We start from the raw sequence: 20359 nt of genomic DNA, 5'->3' as shown, positions 1-20359 counted from the left end.
TTTATCTTGTCATCATATAACTTTCCCTAACCAAACGCCGAAACGAGAGCAAATGCCTGATTACTCAATCCACGTGCGCCGTTGTCTATCCACGCCTGTCGAGTGTCCAATTGTTCATCCATTCCAATTCCTAAAGCAATTCTATTCACAGTATTCAAACAATTGCACATCTAAATACACGGCTGTGACTAGTGAAGGTCAAGTTTCAGGACCGAAAATATCGTCTTCAGTGTCACGGTCGTCACTGACTTGGGCAAGATTTCGATGGCTACCTGTGCGGTGTCCACGAGTAAAAATGCCTGGGAACATTTTCGGGTCGGTTCCAGAAAGATGATGGTCTGACATAGGATCACTGGGCCATGTTTGATCTCGGCCAGCCGACAGACCAACCTGGGATGCGACCTTTGCAATGTGATGGCCAACCGGTGAAGACGTCTCGACGTTGGCAGTCTCATTACCTGTTGCGCCCCCCAAGCCGGTGGTTTGGCCAATCAGGGACGCCGCTGACTCTGACATCTTGCTTTCATTGCCAGCAGCTTGCGCGGGAGGCTCACTCGCAGCATTGTAAGTGACATATTTCGACAGCCTGGGAATAGTCGTGTTAGCATGAAAGTGATCGATCATACAGAAAGGGCCAGCCACTTACACGTCTCTCTCCTGCATCAATGTGAAGTAACGGAATTCTTCTCTTCGATCAGGAACATTTGTCTTAACCATGGCGTTTCCTTCCTTTCCTGGCTTGCTGCAGCCACGCCCTAACCAGTGCTCCTTGATGGCCAACTCGTAACCGCTCTGCTTGACAGAGTTCTTGGCTAGCTCACACATGTCGACCGAGTTCAGCTTGTAAATTTGTGCTGCAACTGCGTACTCCTCGATCAATGGCTCTTTGGTGAAAGCAAACTGTAGAGGATCGTCTGTAGATAGCGAGACATTGAGACCTCTCTTGAAGTACTGGTGGAAAGGATTCCGCTCATAGGCAAGGAACAGAGCGTTGTTACTCAGCGGTGACATGGCGATGCCGATTTGGTCCAGATAGAAGATGTACTGAAGAAGGGGGACTTTGCGTAGGAGCAGTCCGTGACTGATGCTATGGCAGCACAAGGCGGCAACAGCCAAGTGCTCGCTGTCACCGGCTTCTCCACAATGGGGTCGCAGGACCAGCGTGTTGAAACCACGCTTTTTGCGCCAGTAATTCAAGGACACCAGGTTAGAGTAGAGGTAGTAAATCCAGTAACTGTATGGCGGGTTCTGTTTGGTATCCCATACTTTTGGCACAGGGAACTTCTTGAACAGCCGACGCTCGACTTTACTCTCGTCGTCAACACTGTCAAAACCAATCACTCGCTGAAGGAAAATATGCAGCTTCGGATGGCTCGACGGGTCCTTGGTAACTTCAAAGAGTGGCTGAAAGACATTCTTGACCACCTGTTCAAACGTTTCCATGAGACCACTTGCTTTGTAGACGTCGTAAAGGCGAGGGATCTGGATGAGCCAGCGGACATTGTGCGAAAATAGCTTGTTATCAACCACCCAAGCGGCGAGCTTGTCCCACTCATCAATCGATTTTCCATAAATGGAGATGCGCCACTCAACCATTTGATACTTGCTTGACTCAAGATCAGATATGACTTCTTTGGTGATTTCGGCAAGGTAACGGCCATGGATAAAGTTATCTGTCTTAAGGAAGATAGTTCGAAGACGGGACTCTCCAACTGGATTATACTTGAGGTTGAACTTGTCAAAGCGATGGAACGAATCCGTATGAGCCTACAGTAGTTAGTGTCACAGTTCTCCAAATCCAATCTCAAGTTTAGGGAGCAAGCCTTACATGCATGTCCAAGGTATCAATGCTCAGGTCATATGCTGTCAGATTAATACTAGCAAAGACCTCGGCTAGGGTGAGATGTCTTCCATCGCGGAACAGGACCACTTCGTTGGGAAATTTCTTCATCTTACTCTTGATGAAGCGCAGCAGATGTTTCTGGTTCATGCATGCAGAATGATGGACGTGAGTATCCACCTTTCGAACATTGTAAAAGTCTCGATGGGGAACCTTTTTGCTGTCGGCTGTTTCTTGATACTCATTTAAGAGTACATACAGGTTAAATTTACCCTCGAGATATTGGAGACGTCGAAATGCAAAACTCTTACTGGGTCCGTCAGATGAGACGTCCAGAATGTCGTCTAGGTCCATATAGAATTCTCTGATTGTAGGAACCTTGATCGCAGGCGTCTGAGCGTCGTGGCGTTCGAACACCTGATAGACTCCGCTATCATCCAACTTGTATGAACGTCCATCATCGCCCGGCAGAGGCAAAATGTCAGCCATGTCAAAATCCTCTCCAATATCTTGACCTGGCTTTCGCCTTCTTGTGGAGCGTCTACCCTCATGGTGCTCCTGAGGCAACTCTCTTGGTAAGGATCCAGTAGCATCCTTACTGCCGTTCAATCCAGTATTCTCTTGACCTGGTACATGCTCTGCAGTACTTGCTCTTTGCCTCGACGATTGCTGCCATGCCGGCTCTGGCGGAGGGGGGTAAATTTCCCAACCCGGACCGTCTCTTGGGTTATCATCAGGCCCCTGATTTGAGAGGGCGATATATTTGCGCCTAGTGTCGAGGATTCTCTGAATGTTTTTCGAGATGGCACTCAATTCCGAAGTAATATGAGGCTCAGTGTCGAAGAGCCCGCCAGAGGGTAGGCCATTGCTGGAGCCATCAGGTAGCCGTGGGTCCTGAGCAACCTGACCAGCATGAGGAAGAGCAGAAGGATGACTAGGCGGGAATGGGGCAGGTTGCGCATCGAGTTTTGTAGGCGATTGAGTAAACCCCGAGTCAACGGCAGGGTTTGGCATCTCCAAGCCAGGAGGGAAAGAATCGGCTCGACGACCACTCGAGTCTAGCACGAGAGAATCGGCTCCATATTCAGTTGCAGGGCGAGACCCAGAAGCAAGAAAAGGGCTTTGGGGTATAGATTGGTAGCCAGCCCCACCACCGCTTCGTCCATCGGCCTTGTTTCGGTGGTAGAAGTATTTTGCGTCCGTCTGGCTCATTTGACGCTCGGCGACAGGATCGTAAAAAGTCGTTCTCTTAGGCAAGTCGCGGAGAAGCATCCCATCTTCCAGCTCCTCAGCTTCGTTGCCGGTGTGGGAGCCAGCGTCAGAGGGGGTATTGTGCGAGGCGCCATGTCCGGTTGCACCAGAATCTCTAGTCTCGTCTATCTCCTCATCTGACTCTCGTGCCCGCACATCAAGCGCGCTTGATTCGCTTTCCTCGAAGATAGGGCCGCCTGTGGCATATTCTCGGTCAGAAAAGTTTCCAATTGCTGTCGTTATCGTCGAGAAGCAAAGCAGGGTTCGTGATATTGGGTCTGGCGTGGCGGAGGAGGGGCAGGGCGAGCTGTAGAATACGTACCAGCCATGGCGATGCCTTGATCTGAATACGATTTAGCTGGCAGATCAAGTTCCCGCTATTGTGTAACTCCTCTCTCGGATGATGACTTTGAGGAATTGTGGTTAATTCGATATTGATTATCAAGAGGACGATTGAAGCAGAAGAGGAGAAGGCTAGGAAGTGTGCCCGCAGTAAGAGAGGCAAAGACAGAGCCCTTGAAAGGAAGGTATGACGGTGTGACACACCAGGGTTTATAGCGGGTCATAGCGGGACAATGCGTTCGGTGCAATGCACGCCGTAGGCAAGGTGGGGGGTAGAGGTCTCATCTTAACTCTTTGAGGCATCTGCTCGGTATTGAGTTGAAGCTCCACATGATAGTTGCCTCCTGGAACCTCTCTATACTCAAGCCTTACCGGATGAAGGAGGTGTTGTGCGCCTATTTCGAGATAGTAGTAGTTTTTCTCCATGTCCGATATGCATACAAATCTCCTCAAAGCAGCATATTCTTCGAGATAGGACTCCGCAGAAGCGGCACCCGCCGTTCTCCTACAAGACAGGGGTCCTAACTTAGAACACCAACCTTGGCTCGATATCCAACCAGGGAGGCTTATGAAGCCTCACTTTCGGTAGAGCTACAGTCACCCGATCTCAATGTTAAATCCTCGCCGATAAGATCTGCAGGTCACGATTGTTTCTATTAACTGTAAAGTAACAAGATGCAGACAGGACTTGGCATATTGCAAAGAATAAAGATATATTGAAGCATCATCCTCATAGAATCGAATACCATCATGTTGATGGACAACGTACATAGTTTCACAGTCTCTCAGAGCACTGTAAGACACTGAATTCCAAATCATGAGCTTAATCACGGCTCATTTGCCGAGTCTCGCGAATCCCCTAAAGAATCACCCTACCTCTAACATGGCATATACAGTCTCTCAGGAGAATATGAGTAACGAATCACGGTCAGCTCCACTAAACTCGGAACATGGGATACTCTACCGCGTTACATGGTCCATTGCCGCAACCGTAGTATCGGGTCAAGTCCCTGGTCTTCATAGAGGGGACCTTGGACAAGGAGATTCTGAGGCTGTAACGATAAAGGGAGTGATAGGGTAGGTGCTTTGAATAGTGGGTTTAGACATAACAATATGGTTTCGAAGGTGGCATTATTTCCCACTCCTGTTCTTGAGAATTTTCAAGTTTGATACGGGAGTATAAGTGAATCACTATAAATACATATATATTGTGGACCTAATCATACCAAGAGGCAACTTTTTAAGGCAAAAGGTGGATGCTTTTCAAAACGCTATATTTTTCTTGGAAGTCAATGTTATGTATGTATTGAGTGTTATCTCGCGACACACTTGAATGGGCAATGATATGGCTCTGCATTGGTCACAAGTAATTGGTCATGCTCTGTATGAAGATGAAACGAAAGAAACTAGATGATCCTCTTCTCTCAAGTCATGCTTACATACTAGGTAGGCCTTCAAGATTCAAAGTCATGGTCTCAGGAAAAAGAACCCCTGGCTCGGTGCCACCGTTGGATAAACCGACCCTCATCTGACCATCTCCTCCCCTGTTGGCTCTGAAATAGTATGGAACAAAAACTAAGTTTACAGACTCAGCAGTCTCTAGCGATAGCGATCCCAATGCCGAAGGTGGCTGCTTCCACCCTTTAGCTTGCATCACGACATACTCTTCGCCGGACGCTTCATGAACCACTCTTTCTTCAGTAACTGATGAGTCCGTTCGAATGAATACATCCTTGAAATGATTCGACTCCGAGGCGTTATCGACATCTTCGACGCAATAGACAATTGGCCCTCGTGCGAGGGATAAGGTGCGTTGATTTGAATAGGGGTGAGGTGATATAAATCTTGGTTCGAAACCGTGAATCTCGAGCGAGAACCGAGGATTTACGGAAAGATAGGTAGGCTCTAGAGAGATATAACCTTTCTCAACCTTTGAGGCGGTCACATTCGCTGGTGGGTTTAATGTAAATCTTCCTTTGGACCAAGCTGGCAAACGAAGCCGGATGGTCGTTCGCAACAAAGATGGAGACGACAACTCAAAGTCAACCTTGCCCTCCCACGGCCAGTTGGTCTTTTGCTGGAGCGTGACAGTCGATTCGCCTGCCTTAAACTGTAACTCTGCACCAGTGTATAAGTGAACATTCACAAAGACACCATTGCCCTCGGTGCCATAGTCCCAAAGATAACCGCCCAAAGAGCCGAACAGCCTGGTCAAGTTTGGAGGACAACAAGCGCACCAGAACCACTCCTTGCGCATGCTTTTGTCAGCTTCGGAGCTGGCAAGTTGGTTAATGTAAGTGAAGGATTTCCCATCTAAACTCATGGCCGTCATGATGTTGTTGTAAAGACATAGCTCAATAACGTCGGCGTATTGAGAATCGAGATTGAGGTGCAATATTCGTTCCGCGAGCATGACGAAAGCAATAGAAGCGCATGTCTCAGCATAGCAGCCTCCTTCATCCGTCCCCTGGGGAAGGAAGTAGTCAATTCCAAAGCCCTCCCATTGAGCCATAGCACCAATGCCTCCAGTCAAGTACATCTTCTTATCAACCATGTTGTCCCACAATCTATGCAGTGCCTGTGACCATGCTTCTGCATCAGGTAAAGTCTTTCCATTCTTTGCAGAAAGATGCAGCATGTCAGCAACAGCAGTAAGAAGGTATCCAGCTCTGACAGCATGCCCTTCAATTGTGTTTTGTGCTGTGATTGGAACATGAGCTTGACAATACCAGTAAGCTCTCGATTGAGGATAGGAGTTCGACCGCAGCCACGGGCTCTCGCCTCTCTTTTCTCTTTCCCAGTCGTAGAAATGTTTCCCATTATGTCCATCACTATTTCCTCGTTCAGCCAGAAAATACTGTGCCAGGTCGAATGCTTCGGTGTTGCCTGTAGCAGCGTACAGTCGAAAAAGCGATAGCTCAATTTCAGGGTGGCCAGGATAACCTTTTAACTGGCCTTCTCCGAGGCCAAAATGTTTCTTGATGAGAGAGACATACTTCTCAATAGGTTCGAGAAGACGGTCATTCTTGTAGTATTCCTTGTGAGCAATTGCAGCCTCTATGAGATGGCCAGCATTGTACCTACGTCACCAAGTCAGCTTCCTGTAAGTAACCAGATTTGTTTGACAATCTACAGTTCATGCATGTCCCGGATGTTGGTCCATCTCTTTCCCGGTTCAACCACAGTATAATGGACGTTCAGGTAACCATCTTCCTGCTGGGCTGACCTGATCATGTCCACAAGCTCACGGACTGTCTGATCAATCTCCTCGTCGTACTCATCTGGATCAGCTAGAAAGTAACAAGCCCCCTCAATCCATTTAGCAATGTCACTATCCCAGAATAAGTGATATGGAACGGGCCACATGGACTTGTCGTCGTAGATAGGGTGCCATTTGAGCCTGAAGCAATCATACCGCCCGGTTGATCGCAGTTGATCGAGTTGGGCACGAACTGTAGTGCGCGAAACAGTCTTTCGTCGTCTGGACAGAGTAGATTCTCCTTTGAAAGTTGTCTGTGTGAAATCTGTTTGTGGATGCGACATGTTGGGCACATAAAACTGATGGATGATAGCATATGAGTCTTGGACATAGGTTCCCGTTGATGTCGAAAATTGTGGCCATGAGCTTAGAAGTGTGAGTGATATAGAACCTATCGAGCGGAGCTGACTGCAGGACGCATCTGGATGTCGTTCCCCGCGTTGGTGTTGGAGATTAGAATGATAAGCGCTCGAATGACATCCTTGAAGCTGCGTCGGAAGGTTTGTATATCTGCATCCTTCCCGCCTCGGACCCAACCGACATATCATTCCGTGAAAGTTGCTCTTCAGGGTCCTTTTCAATGGATGTCACTGGCGTCTTGTATGATGTGTAGGCTCCTCCTCACGAGCACTGTGGGCTCCTTGATATGAACACAAGTACAGTAAATATCCACGGTCTATTCGAAATGACATTTTCGGTTGTCTAGTCTATATAAGCTCTTTGAGTTTTGTTATTCGTTAGTATATAAGATTCACCATAACGCCTACGTGGTAGCATTGGCCATGACGTCCATCATCAGTGCTACACTCAGTTCATCTGTCATGATATGCAAGATCTCCCCAAGCCATAAACGCCGTCTATAATTCGTTGAGCTTTGTGACGAACCCTTCATACCGAAAACATGCCACAACCTCCTCAGCTTGCTTTGTTGTCCCTGGCAGAAACTCCCTTCTCCGCGGGTGTTTTCTTTCTTGAGCCTACTGAGTATAGCCCGCCGGCGCTGAAAACAATAATGGCACCGAGGAGTGTACCGGGAGCTAGCTGGTTGCCAAATAGCCAAATGCTCAGAAGTAGACTGACGAGCTTTCGAATGTTGAGGACGATGGTGACGGTGAGAGCCGTTGACGCAGCGGCCAGAAGATTGACTCCCCGGATGCAAGCATATTGGGTAAGAACATTGGTAATAAGAAATAGAATCTGACTGGGAATCTGGAACTTGGTGGTCGCGGAGCCGAAAATGCCCGGTAGTTGTAACGGGGTGCTCGTCATCAGATGAGCAAAAGTACGTGCCATTGACGGAGCGAAAGGCAGGAACAGAGGCAGGGAGAGGGCATGCGAGTAGAAAAGGTTCTCCTTCCACTGAGGGCCGTATTTGGCGTATGTTGCCTCCGTGTAAAGCCCCATGATGGCCGAAAGAAGCTGAGCCACGAAGAGGATCACCAGCCCAGTACTGAAGGCTGGACGACCACTGCTTTCACTTGTACCCTATAGTCGAGAGTTATTAGCATATGCTTGGGAAATTAGAGAAGGAATGTTTACCTTGGCTTGAGCATCCGACCACGCAGCTAAGATGACACCGAGGGTCAAGAGGACGACGGCAACAACCTGCGTTTGAGAATACCTCTTGCCATAAAGATAGCCGGCTGCCATGGTCGTGATACTTCCACCAGATCGAAGGATGATATGAACTGGAACGGAAATATCATAACTGAAGGCGTGATTGTTGAGGACATTGATGGTGAAGAAGAGAACAATGTTGAATACCCAACGACTGATGGGAACCTTGTTAGGTGTAAGGAAGAAGCGACTGTTCTTATCAAATTGAGCGATGAATCCCGTCACAGCGACGAAGAGAAATTGAACAAAGGTCAAGAGAGTTCCTTTGATAAAAAAATGCGTTAGTTGAATGCCACGGCGTCGCGGACGATTTCATACCACTTGATGGTTCAAAGCTATACAAATAACTTATTAGTCTCATAGCACAGTATGGATTATTGTATACATTGGAAACTCACTTGACGATAGCTTCAAGAGCATAAACCTATAACCAGGGTGGTTTGAGTCAGTCCATATGGTCATGTAAGACAATTGGTAGGTGGGGGCTGGAAGTGACAACGTACATTTGAACAGCATCCTCCAAAAATCAAGCTTAACATGACACCAACCGTCAACAATGAAGGTCCGACCTCGTGAGCCACCAGATTGGCAATATTCTGCGCTACAGAGGACCTCGATCCTCGCTCCAAGTCATTAACAGGAGCCTCGTAGGAGGCGCTGTCACGACGAACCGAGATCTCGAGGACCGTCATGTCGGCGGCTGCTGTCCTCTTGCGGAGGATGTTGGAAGGTATTTCGGTCGCCATTTCTGTGGGATGGGAGGTGTAAATAGTAAAATAAAAAAAAGGAGTGACGAGTGGTATCCCTCAACAAAGAGTTCTGCTGACAAAAAGCGGCTGTGCCGAGTTGGTGTTATTGGTGTTGCCCTTGTGTCTTGCTTGTCCTTGCCAGGTAATGTAGAAGAGCCAAGATGAGATGGGGGCCGAGGGACGCTCAGACACCTCGATAAGGCTGGGCGTTGACCCGCATCAAGTCAATGGTACCGCTGTACCTGCATACCCACCAAGACTTCATTGGGCCAAACCGTACTGAGTACACGTATTGAGTTAGTGCTGGTTGCACAGCCCTATCTCATTCCAAGTACCTTAATTCAACCAGAGACAGTCCATCGCAGGGAGGTACTGCATAATGGAACATTGCTGCATCAGAGGTCGTGGCAGCTTGAGACCCTCAGAGATTGGCTGTCAAGCTTACATAGGCCTGCATCACGATACAAACGGCAGATTGGTCAAGAAATGACTGTACAAGCTACTGCTTGTATTCATCTTAGTGGTGTTGAATGCGACCCCTGCATCTAACCTTACCATTATCCATCACCAGTCTCCCTTGAAACTCCATGGTCGCGAATAGCGGCGAATAGCCGTCCCTCATTTCAACTTGGCTTCTTCTCAGGCATGAGTGGCATTTCTTTGATTCTCAATAGTCTCTTTGTGGTTTCTGCTACACGTGGCGACCAAACGCCGGCCCATGTATCCGTTCACCTCCATCCCATGTGGCTCTTCCCACTCGTTCATTCGCTTGCTTCATAGATAGATAGCCAGTAGCTTTCTATCGTTAGTCTTCTTCAACGGCCACATCCAAAGGGCCTCTTCCAGCTTTCTTCCTTCTCTCCGCGTAGCATTCGTTCCAAGCACTATCGATGATACGTGCTATCGCTTCTAAGTATAGTAGGCCGTGTTGTTCCGTATTATCATTTCCTGCACCATCGAGATATCACGTCATGCCTAAGAACTAGGCAGATCCCATCATGACGGAGGCTGAAGTACTCATACTCTTGCTGTTGCGACTTCCACTTCCAGCCAGGGACTAGCTCGCTGAACTGCCCTACGAGATGAACGCCGTTACCATGGTCTAGAGTGCCGAGAAGACAAAGAGCTGTATCGGCGGGTTAGTCACAGGTTGACATACAAAGGTGTGCCTCAGTTTCACTTACATTGTTCGTAGCTGCAATCGCAATACTGTCCTCAAACGGATGCCAGCTCATGTGCAGGATCTTCTTGTTGAAATCGATCTGGTCCGCGTCTGTCTCCTTACGCATCCGCTGGCCCTGACCACCTGGACTACCAGCTCTAGATCCGCCCTTCTTGCCATTGGTGGCAGTTGGGCTTGTCGAAGAGTTGATTGGCGTGGGCACACCAACCTTCTTAGCCTTGAAAGCCGACTTGTCCGCCTGAAGGACCACCTCGACCTCCTTGTCAGGGTCTGAAGGATAGATCATGAAATTGTTGTTATAACTGCCCGTCATAACATTCTTCGCATCGCCAGAGAAAACAACTTCAAACTTGTCGAATATACTATCGTTCTCGTATGTGTCACACAATCGTGGCCGGAGATGCTCGTGAATTGGTATCGTCTTCACAGGCTGTCGCTCCATGTTGATATCCCAAATCTTTACGGTGAGGTAATCGCGAGATAAGATGTATCGACCGTCATGCGAGAATCGGACATCGGAGATAGAGGAGATGATTTCGGAAAAGAAGGATCGCGAAGAGGGGTCTTCTTCCTGTTCGAATACTACGAGTAGTCAGTAAGCTTCCAATTATACAAGTTGTCGCGATTTGGGAGCACAAACGTTTCGCGTGCTGGTCGCATAGAGCACTCTCCCGCATATCGGCAAGCTTGATGGTACCCTTAGAACTGGCATACATGAACCAGTTGCAGCTCATGGGATGAAATTCGGCTGCTGTGATCACTTCAGTGAGTTCCTCCATATTGGCAGGCTTGATATCAACAATGTTGAAGCTCTGGTCCTGGATATTGAGGTTCCAGAGGTTAATCCGCAAGTCATCACTGCTGATGAAGGTCTCTCCGTCGCTGTTCACCGAGATGCTGTTGATGTGATAGGCATGTGCGTTGGCGTATGTCCGGCGCGGCACGGCGGCCACCACTGTGTCATGATGTGTGAGCCGAGGCAGCTTTAGGTCGGCGGCGTTCTTAAACTGATGAGACGGTAAAGGCTTGGGAGCACCGCCACCACCTGCAATGCTCCCAGGAGTTACATCGTGAGAGAGGTTGTTCTCCGCCACAACCTTGAGCGACTTCTCGAACACCTTCCATAGCTTGATTGTCTTGTCGTTGGTGGACAACAGATAGTGCGAGGCGTTTTGTCGCCTACACCACTTTATCTTGTTGATCTTTTCCTCGATTTCAAGGGACTTTAAATAGTCGAATTCGGGCTCATGAGACTGAAACTCGGTGTGAAATTTGTACTCGCAGGTTTTTTTCTGCATCAATGGTCAGCGTCAACAGTAGGGAGTGCAGCACCAAAGATAAGCGGCACACAAAGACGTTCGGGAATGGTGACGTACCGTCTCGTTACGTTCGAAGAGCACTACTCTACCTCCCTTGTCGCCAGTAGCGAGATAGTTTCCGGTATGGTCGAACTCAACCGTCGAGATGATATCAGCTGTATCAGTGCGTGGCGGTTAGTAACCATGACGGAGAACTGGCTCTGAAGTAGGTAGAGGGTGGTGACATACCTTCGGTGATGTCCTCAACATCGCCCTTGTCACCAAAGCACCTGCACACGACAGCTCAGCTTCACCTTCAAAAACACGAAAGGAACACAATAATGGATTGAGAAAGCTAACGTACTGCGTGAACTTCCACGTGGGCGAATTCGTCTCGCTATCGACCATCTTGGTGAGCAGCGAGGGCGGGGGTTAGGAGGGGTTGTGGTTGTTGATCGAGGGAGGCAAAGGTCAGAATCGATAGCTGTGGATTCGAATGGCGGGGCCAAGGCGGAGGTGAGGATTAATCGGAGCCGATAACTTGGAAACAGCGAAAGTAGTTGATATTGGCGAGTCGAGGCGACGCGAAGGGAGATGGGTGGATGATGGAAGCTACAACGGCACACGTCTGGTCTGCTGTTGCAGTGGGTGTTAGATGGCGTAAGGTAAGGTATGGCAAGGTAAGGTGGTGGTGAGTGGATGGGCGGTGGTGTCGTTTCTGGATATCGTCTTTTGTCGGCGCCGCAGTGGGGTCTACCAAGATATGCCACCGTAATCTATAGACGTCGTCCAAAATTATTTCCTGTCGGGCCGCAGGGAGGGATATCGGAGGCAGGACGGCGGAGGGTTGTATGATGTTGAGAGGTGGGCAGGCGTCCAAGGCTGAAGAACAATGGTCGGGTGGTAATGGTGGTTGTGGTGGAGGTAGGCTGTTCTGCTTTGGTTTGGACGTAAATGTGGATGTGGATGTGGATGCGGGCGAGGAGCAGAAGCAACGGAGGGCGGGCCAAAGAGATGAGGGAGGAGACAGTGAGTGGAGGGAGAGCGCTCTGGAGTCTGTGCTGAGCTGCGCTGTGCTTAGTTGGTGAGCTGCACTGCACTGCACTGCATTGCGCTGGCGGCACAAGACTTGGCTACTGTAGGCAGGGTAAGGTAAGGACAGCTAAGGTAGGTTTGAAGCTACCTATGTTTAATTAGATGCAGTATGTATTATTATGTCCGAAATCGATCGAGTTTCGTGTTGTTTACGTACGGAAAGGTTTCGCTGCAGACAAGACAAGTTCTTTGTGACGAGAACATATCAAGAACAAGATGAGATGGGCAGTGACGCGGAAGAAACAAAAGTCAAGCTGCTTTGATCTGATCCAGTTCGATTTCGGGTTGGCCTGGCCGGGCCTGGTTTGGGCTTGGCTGGATGTTTGATGGGATAGGACGGTTTATGGTGGATCCCTCAGGTTTGGGTTTATTCTCATGTCAGGTTCCCCTACGCAGGTGATGTTGCAAGAGAACTGGACTTCCAGTAAGAGTCGAGCAACAGCTCAGAGCTGAGTTGGCACTTAGGTACAGAAGCCACAGGAGAGCTCCAGTGCTTCGTTGCCTGTAATATTGGCTTTGCTCCAAGGCTAGACGCCACCAGCATACTAAAATCGATGACGGGACTTAACGTGCCCGGATGGGCTGCTTCTGTTTGTGAGGGGTTACCTACTGACCCCAACAGCTCAACCCATGGAAGCCCAAGTTTATCTTAATGAATTTCTGCACAGGTCAGAGACGAAGCTCTAAGCTCTGCTAGCGACATAAGCTTGAGCTAAGCACGTCAGTTCTTCAAGGTGAGGCTGCATAAGAGATCAAGCTGATTGATAGGCCACTACGCTGAGCGTTTTACGCAAGTTACGTCTACCTAACTCCATATATCAAATCAAGCTTGATGTAACAGCGGGGTATCCCTGGATGATTTGACTTAGGTATCCAGATAATCAGCATAACCAGCACTGGTGGTGGAGTATAGAGCGCGTTCCCTTCTGATCTCATCTGGAACATCACATCATTTCTCATTCAAGGTATAACCTAGGCAAGCTTCTTAGCTCGATTACATTTGCAAGAGCCGTTTCAGTGTCGGCTCATGAGGGGCATCGGGCGTTAACCCTTCTCGGAAATCCGGTGCCAAGCTCCAGGCCGATCGGCACCCGCTCATCCGCCCGGGGCCGTTTTGACATGTGCCCCCGGTTCAACTTCATCGTGGCTATTTTATAGTTTAATCATATCCTAGACGTCTTCAGCGAATGAACCGAATTGTTCATCGACAGTCTTCCACAACTTTTCTACCAAGCTTTATTCCTTCAACTTATCTGGCGAGGCACTCAACTCGTAGCCTCTGCTGCTGGAGCAATAGCTACTGATGCTGCTCGGCTAAATATTAACAGCCATGGACAACGGCAACAGACAACCACCGGGAGCACATCAAGAAAACGATACATCTGCAAAATCGAAAGGAAAGGCCATAGATAATGGTGCTGGAAACTCTGACTCTATCACCAGCCGACTTCAGGCTTCTGGCAGGCTTGCTCTCAATGCTTTCGGAACGGGTCCAGATATAAGTGGCCAGCGGCCAGGCGAAAAAGCTAGCTCCAGTGGCGGCAGCAGCAACATTGGGAGAAACTCATCTAGTACGGGAGAAGCATCATCGCACAGGTTGCGCTCAACAACTCAGGGTGAATCGCTACGCTCACAGACAAACTTGGATTCTGGAGCATCATCACAAGCATTTAACGCCTTCATCAGTGCCGACTCTACGTTGGAGGTTGAGGATGCCAGTCAATATGGAAAACTCCCAAACCAAAGTCACAATATACCATCTACGCCAAGCGCTGTTCTGGAACAAGAGAAGATGGATGGCGCTGCTGTAGTCAACCTACTCGATGGTCCATCCGGGGAACTTGACGGTGTTTTGTTTGGAGCTCATGGTCCAGATGCCGAGGATGAAGGCCTTACACCAGAAGCGGCAGCCAAGCTGAGAGAAGCCCTATTCCCTGCAGATCTGGTTCCCTCTGGCTTTCGCTGGGATGATTTACTCAACTTCAACCCCGAGTTTCTTGATCAGTCGGGTCCTGAAGCAGATTTCGAACGGCAGCTTCACTTTGGCACAACGAGTGCCGACGAAGCGAGAAATAGTTACCTGGATCAATGGGACAAGGTGCTAAATGGGTATACAGAGTATGTATGGGGGGATATAGAACCTCTCATAGCTGAAGCTCGAAGAGAAGTTGAAGAATCCAAAACTCGAGGTCCTGATGCCATGCCTCAGACAAAGGCGCTGGATCGGCTACGACAGATTCTTGGCCACGTCCGAGGGTTTTGAAAGACTTGAGTTACAGGTAGATTTCAATTTGCTTTGCTCGAGGTAATAAACATAATTGGGGCATGATAAATTTATAGGAACATTAAATTCGAAACAATGGCTTTTGTGAGGTTAATTGATCGAGTCAATTCTTAGCCTGGTGCAACTTAAGGGGTTGCTCAGTCAACAGAACCCCATGACATCATCCCACGCTGAGTTGAGTGTCAGTCATGTTGTTGCCCAAGGAAACAAGCTGAAGGTGGTCTGCTCACTGCACAACCTTGCACTTGCGACGGTATGGGTTAAGCCTTTTGGTTAACGACCCCACTGGAATCGTCTTAGGTCCCTGACTTGGAGGCTGGACCTGGAAGCTGACAAGGAAGAATAGACGAGGGCCGGGGAAAGGATAATAAAAAATAAAAAAGAGAGAGAGAGAACACGAGACGACGATCTTATTGGGGCTTTCCTTTGCGAATCAACCAACACTCGCTGTTCCTCGCATGCTTAACCGACCTGCAGTAGAACATCTCAACGCCTCAGCCTCGTTCTCGCAGCTGAAGCAAACCATCTTTAGTTCGCTTGCTCTCAACAACCACCATGCTCAGCTATAGTTGTATCTGGCTCGGCCTCGTTGCAGTCTCTACATCTGCTCAGAACATTCCTCAAGTAGAGGCAATAGCAACGGCAGTCTACGCCCCGGCCTACATTCCACCTGCGTCGGTTATCTTTAGGCGGGACGACTCATGCCCAGCGAACACATTCCGATGCTCTGAGGAGCTTGGCGAGAGATTTCGCGACATATGCTGTCAAAATGGCCAAACGTGTGCCGTAGACGCCGACGATGAACCGGCTTGCTGTCCGTCTGGGTGAGTGCCATTCGAAACTCCTCTTCCTTTTCCGAAGAACGAATTGACCGCTAACGATACCAAGCGCTGTCTGTACAGGTACAGCTCCAGCCTCGGCTACTGGCGAACCAACCGCTGAAGCGTCTTACGTCCCGAACTCATACTTCGCCTTCCCCTATGCCGCGACGACCTTCTCAAACGAAGCTGCATGCACCTCAGCTGTTGATGCCTGCGAAGAAAACTACGATCAATGTGTTAATTTCCTTGGAGATGGAGGCCAATACGGTGTCACTATCGTCGTACCTGGTGGCGGAGGTACAACAGTTCAGGGCGGAGGACAGGCTCTGGGCTCGTCATCGGCAACCGCAGTCTGCTCCAGTCTGAGCTCTCGTGCTTGTAGAAACGTTTCCAGTGATGACTGCTCGGATTACGGGAACGATGCTTCATCTTCCAACAGACTAGTCATGTGGTTTATGGGTTTCGGGGCATGTATCGCCATACTCAACGCCCTGATTTAGGTGCCGAACAAGCTGGTTCACGACTCGATACGACGATCGCGGGCCTTGAGAAGCACGAACGCTGGTGCTACTGTATCAGAATTTAATTTAACACCCTGTTGCTGCTGAGGAAGACACATGCTTGCCTCGATGCTCAAAAGGATATTTGCGCTCACCAGAGCGAATGACTGCAGTTACGACGCATTTTATGAATGCCCCAAGTTGATAGGGCTTGGGATTATGAAGCGTGCTTATCACATTATATATAAGATCTGAAATCGGCTTATGCTGAATGACTGACTGGCGCTTGATATTGGATGTATGCATGTTTATGGTTTTGTATATAGAAGAATACTGCAACAAGCATCCACCTGGCTGGCCATTCGGTCTTGCGTTGGGTTTAACCACTATTATTCTTTCGCCATGTATTGCCTATCCTCTTTCCAATCTTGGCTTTGAGATTGTTCATTGAATGAGCAACCGAGTTGTTTGCTTCACTATTTAAACATTCTCAAAACTCATTGCAAACGCAACATAGCCCTCAGGAGCTTCATAGTGGAAAAAGGTACGGCCTCAAATATTCCCATGAAACTGGCACCTCAAGCTTCCGTCCATATAATAAGTAGAGGCTCGACAGGCTCTGCCTAAAGTTCATGACATTGCAGAAGCCGACCGAAGCAACCATTTCAAACACAATGGTCTTCAATCTTCGGGTAGTCAAGTTCAATTAGGTCCTAGAAGCAATATTAGGCTTTACTAACGAGTTTAAATGAATATATTATTTACTTTGCGTCAAAGACCTTGATGGAATCATAACGAGAAATAAAGAAAAGTGATCAACCATAGCCCTCTCATAGCACCCGCGAAGTCGTCCCCTCATAGTTCGATCTCATATCGACTCAGCAACAGCAGGCTCAGATATTAGGCGATAGTATATCCTCCAATATCTCGATTATAGAACCCCTCGTATGTTCTTCCTCGCTCGAGTCAGCCTCATCTTGGTCGCCGAATGTCTCGCTTAGAAATAGCCGCGCAGTCATCTCTGCCTTCCCAAGCTGTTCTTCCTCTTCTCGAGAAAGGCGGGCACAAACCGCACTCAAGTCTTCGTTTCGGGCCAGCAACTTGGAAATGTTTTCGGCACGTTCGACGACTGCGCTTGGCACCCCATTCAAAGCTGCACACCTACCTCCAAAACTCGATGTGCTATGGCCATACTCAAGGTTGAAAAGAAAGGTCACTTGATCATCAACAAGTGATGCATCCCAATCCATTCTTACATTCATGTGCGCAATGCGTAACCCATTGTGATTTTCTAAATATCCACACTCGAAAACTTCATGAAAGTGAGTGGTAGCAAGTAGACGAGGGCACTTAGGTCCGAGAGATAGGTAGTAGTCCAGTAACGCGGCCAACAGTCCGGCACCATCGTCGCCATTGGTCCCTTTCCCGAATTCATCTATCAGGACGAGGCTTCTGGGAGTTGAGGATTTCGTTGATAGAGCAGCTTGTTTCATGTCTCTTGCAAAAGCGCTCTCGCCTCCAGACATGCTTTCCCGGGGAGACATACAGGTCAAGATACTTTCTGTAAGACCAACAGTCGCCTGAACTGCCGGTACAAAACTGCCAATGTGTGCAAGATACACAATTATGGCTGTTTGTTTCAGATAGACGCTCTTCCCAGAATGATTTGGCCCAGTCAGCACCAGAGCCTGAGGAGAGCCATCTTGGGCCGCCCTTATGTCTGATGTCCCCGTAAAGAGATGGCAGGGGTTTGGGATAAAGGCTGGCACAACAAGTTCCTGCAAAGGATGGCGGCCTTCTTCAATGTGAATAATGCTTGCTTCCACCATTTGTGGTACATGCCAATCGTACTTTTTGGCACCAAGGGCAAGGGCATGTATTGCATCAAACTCACCACACATGTCCGATGCTAGCAGCAGAGGCTCCTCATGCTCCAGAACTTTACCTGCAAGACCATGTATGATCTCTACCTCCCGATCTGCCATGCGTGAGTTGAAGTCTTCAAAGCGCTCCTGGCAGCAAACTTACCTCCAATCTGGCAATACATGTCTCCATACTCCTCGTCTAACTCTCTCATGTAGCTGTTTTTGTAACACACTGCACCATCCGTAGTAAACAATTTTTCCCAGGCCCCAACAGCTGTCCCCTCTCCTTCATATTGTCCGTTACCTGTCAGAGGATTTGATTCCACCACAGTGAGAAAACCTATTTGTGGCAGAAAAATGCATGATCGAACATACTTGCGTGCCCATTGTGGTAACTCCCGATTGACTTGGTTAACAACTTCTGTCAGGAAGCTGTCCATCCCGTCATATCGTCTTTTGAGTTCGTCAAGTTGAGGATCAATCCCGGTTCTGACGGAGGATCGGCGGCGTGCTTTGGACTGTTCAAAATCGATTGTTTTGTTGATCATGTCCCCAACAACTACCAAACTGGCTGGTTCAAGAGTATGAATGAGCTTGGTCAACATTATTAACTTAGATCGGTAGATCGATTATTGTATAAGCCACTTACTTTCTGGAAGATCACTATATCAGAGCCTCCATTAAGCAATGCAATCATTTCTCTAAGCGTCAGAGCTTGGGCGGTAAACTTCTGGATTGTTGCCCATACGCCCCTGTCAAAAGATTGACCAGAAGAGGGAAACTCAATACCTTTTCGTAGCTGCGCTAACGTGTTGCGCATGTTTCGAATTTTGCGTAGGGTCGAAGTCAACTGTGCAAGTTTGTCGGCGTTGTCTGGTTGAAGCAATACTGCGATGGTCCTCTGCCTCTCCGAAATGATGTTGAGGTCCAATAGGGGTCGGAGGAAGATTTGACGGAGTTGTGCACGACCTTGAGGGGTACAAGCCAGGTGATGGAATAGTCCGTATACTGAAAGACTTTCTTTCGAATTGCCCTTGTTCGCATCTGGTCCCCACGCTTGGCTATTGGGGTGCAATTCAGTCTGCAGAATTTGTAGTGACAAGAGAGCGTCAGCACTTACATACATGTAAGTCTTAAGGGAAAACATGCGGATGCCAGCAACACGAAAGAGAACTCCGGCAACTTGTCCATCAGGGAGAAAACCAGCGGAGCGTCGACGAAGAATATCGCCAAGTAGGGCACCCGCACATCCCACCTGAAAGGCATTAGCATTTCAGTAACAATCCGAGAAGTTTACACTTACTGATACCTGGCTATTCATGTTTATACATCCTCCATAGCGAAGTTGACGAAATGCATGTGATTCAGGCTGGGAAAGACCTGGTATGGATTCTCCGCTCCCATCATCTTCAATACCTGTGGAGAATACAATACCAGTAGCAGACAAGGCTTGAGAATCCAGGCTAACAAGTCGTTCTTGTGCCATTTCGGTCGAAAACTCTGACGACTGCAAGCCACGGAAAATGACCCCCCCTGAGGCATCTGTGCATGGCTCTTGTCAGTTGCTCGGCCTACAAACTGAAAGATGAATCTATTTCCGCTGACCTGTCGACGCAGTAATCTTCTCCAGATGGTCCCGGAAACTGGCAGATGCTCTTGCAGATACAAGAAGGCTGGTCGGTTGAATGTGGATAAGGAACTGCTCCATAATGTCTAGTGAAGCCGTAGCAATATCTTCAGATACATGGAGAATCCCGTCAGTAGTTGAGAAGTATGCGCACCCGATGGTGGAATTCTGTTTGAGGTCAATGGCCATGACAACTTCATGTTGAATGGGCTCGCTGCTGCTTCGAGCATGAGCGTTGGCATTGGGCGTCTGCGGTTCTCGTGGGTCTGAGTATTGTTGTTGATTCTGGGAAGCAGGACTGAAGCGGATTGATGACGAAGGATTGGGAGAGGATCCATTTCCGTAACGATCTGGAACTGTAGTTCTTGATCGAGCTTGCGGCCGTGTTGAGCCACCTCTGGAGGACGAACCAGCATTGTTTCCGTGATTATAAGTGCGGCCCCTCCAGCCTCTACCTCCTCGCCCTCGACCACGGCGAATCAAGCTAGAAGAACTAGAGCCTGGTGTCCTAGGCATATTGGCCGAGTGGGTTTAATCGGCTCGTTTCTGGAAGATCAGAGGAACCTGCGTGCATTGTAAAGAGAAGGATGGGTCTGCCGCACCGTGCGGTTAGCAGGCATGGCAATCG

At 48.7% G+C, this 20359-nt stretch overlaps 6 protein-coding genes across 6 annotated transcripts; 2 read left to right on the top strand and 4 right to left on the bottom strand.

Moving 5' to 3' along the window:
- Window positions 1-198: 198 nt before the first annotated feature.
- On the bottom strand, window positions 199-3420 carry BKA55DRAFT_588912 (uncharacterized protein; the record flags this gene model as incomplete). Its single annotated transcript, XM_046194855.1, has 4 exons — window positions 199-586; window positions 647-1767; window positions 1829-3324; window positions 3414-3420. 4 exons carry the CDS (start codon window positions 3418-3420, stop codon window positions 199-201), a joined length of 3012 nt encoding a protein of 1003 aa, XP_046057253.1.
- A 1448-nt stretch (window positions 3421-4868) lies between these two features.
- Window positions 4869-6976, bottom strand: BKA55DRAFT_588911 (uncharacterized protein; the record flags this gene model as incomplete). The annotated part of the gene is made up of 2 exons (XM_046194854.1): window positions 4869-6513; window positions 6567-6976. The coding sequence occupies 2 exons, from the start codon at window positions 6974-6976 to the stop codon at window positions 4869-4871; spliced, it is 2055 nt and encodes a 684-aa protein (XP_046057252.1).
- Window positions 6977-7607: 631 nt separating this feature from the next.
- Window positions 7608-11947, bottom strand: BKA55DRAFT_588910 (UAA transporter family-domain-containing protein; the record flags this gene model as incomplete). Its single annotated transcript, XM_046194853.1, has 12 exons — window positions 7608-8177; window positions 8232-8572; window positions 8628-8644; window positions 8708-8733; window positions 8813-9057; window positions 9309-9337; window positions 9405-9490; window positions 10243-10823; window positions 10855-11533; window positions 11618-11715; window positions 11789-11829; window positions 11904-11947. 12 exons carry the CDS (start codon window positions 11945-11947, stop codon window positions 7608-7610), a joined length of 2757 nt encoding a protein of 918 aa, XP_046057251.1.
- A 2017-nt stretch (window positions 11948-13964) lies between these two features.
- On the top strand, window positions 13965-14897 carry BKA55DRAFT_683540 (uncharacterized protein; the record flags this gene model as incomplete). The annotated part of the gene is made up of 1 exon (XM_046198525.1): window positions 13965-14897. One exon carries the CDS (start codon window positions 13965-13967, stop codon window positions 14895-14897), a length of 933 nt encoding a protein of 310 aa, XP_046057250.1.
- Window positions 14898-15473: 576 nt separating this feature from the next.
- On the top strand, window positions 15474-16239 carry BKA55DRAFT_683539 (uncharacterized protein; the record flags this gene model as incomplete). Its single annotated transcript, XM_046198524.1, has 2 exons — window positions 15474-15742; window positions 15807-16239. 2 exons carry the CDS (start codon window positions 15474-15476, stop codon window positions 16237-16239), a joined length of 702 nt encoding a protein of 233 aa, XP_046057249.1.
- An 893-nt stretch (window positions 16240-17132) lies between these two features.
- BKA55DRAFT_588908 (muts domain V-domain-containing protein) lies at window positions 17133-20247 on the bottom strand (the record flags this gene model as incomplete). The annotated part of the gene is made up of 5 exons (XM_046194852.1): window positions 17133-18184; window positions 18268-18622; window positions 18754-19359; window positions 19408-19646; window positions 19710-20247. 5 exons carry the CDS (start codon window positions 20245-20247, stop codon window positions 17133-17135), a joined length of 2790 nt encoding a protein of 929 aa, XP_046057248.1.
- Between the last annotated feature and the right edge of the window lie 112 nt (window positions 20248-20359).

The sequence above is a fragment of the Fusarium redolens genome, assembly GCF_020744475.1.
Source record: "Fusarium redolens strain MPI-CAGE-AT-0023 chromosome Unknown BKA55scaffold_1, whole genome shotgun sequence".
Lineage (NCBI taxonomy): Eukaryota > Fungi > Ascomycota > Sordariomycetes > Hypocreales > Nectriaceae > Fusarium > Fusarium redolens.
The sequence above is the reverse complement of the archived record's forward strand: the minus strand, read 5'-3'. Positions and strand labels throughout refer to the sequence as shown.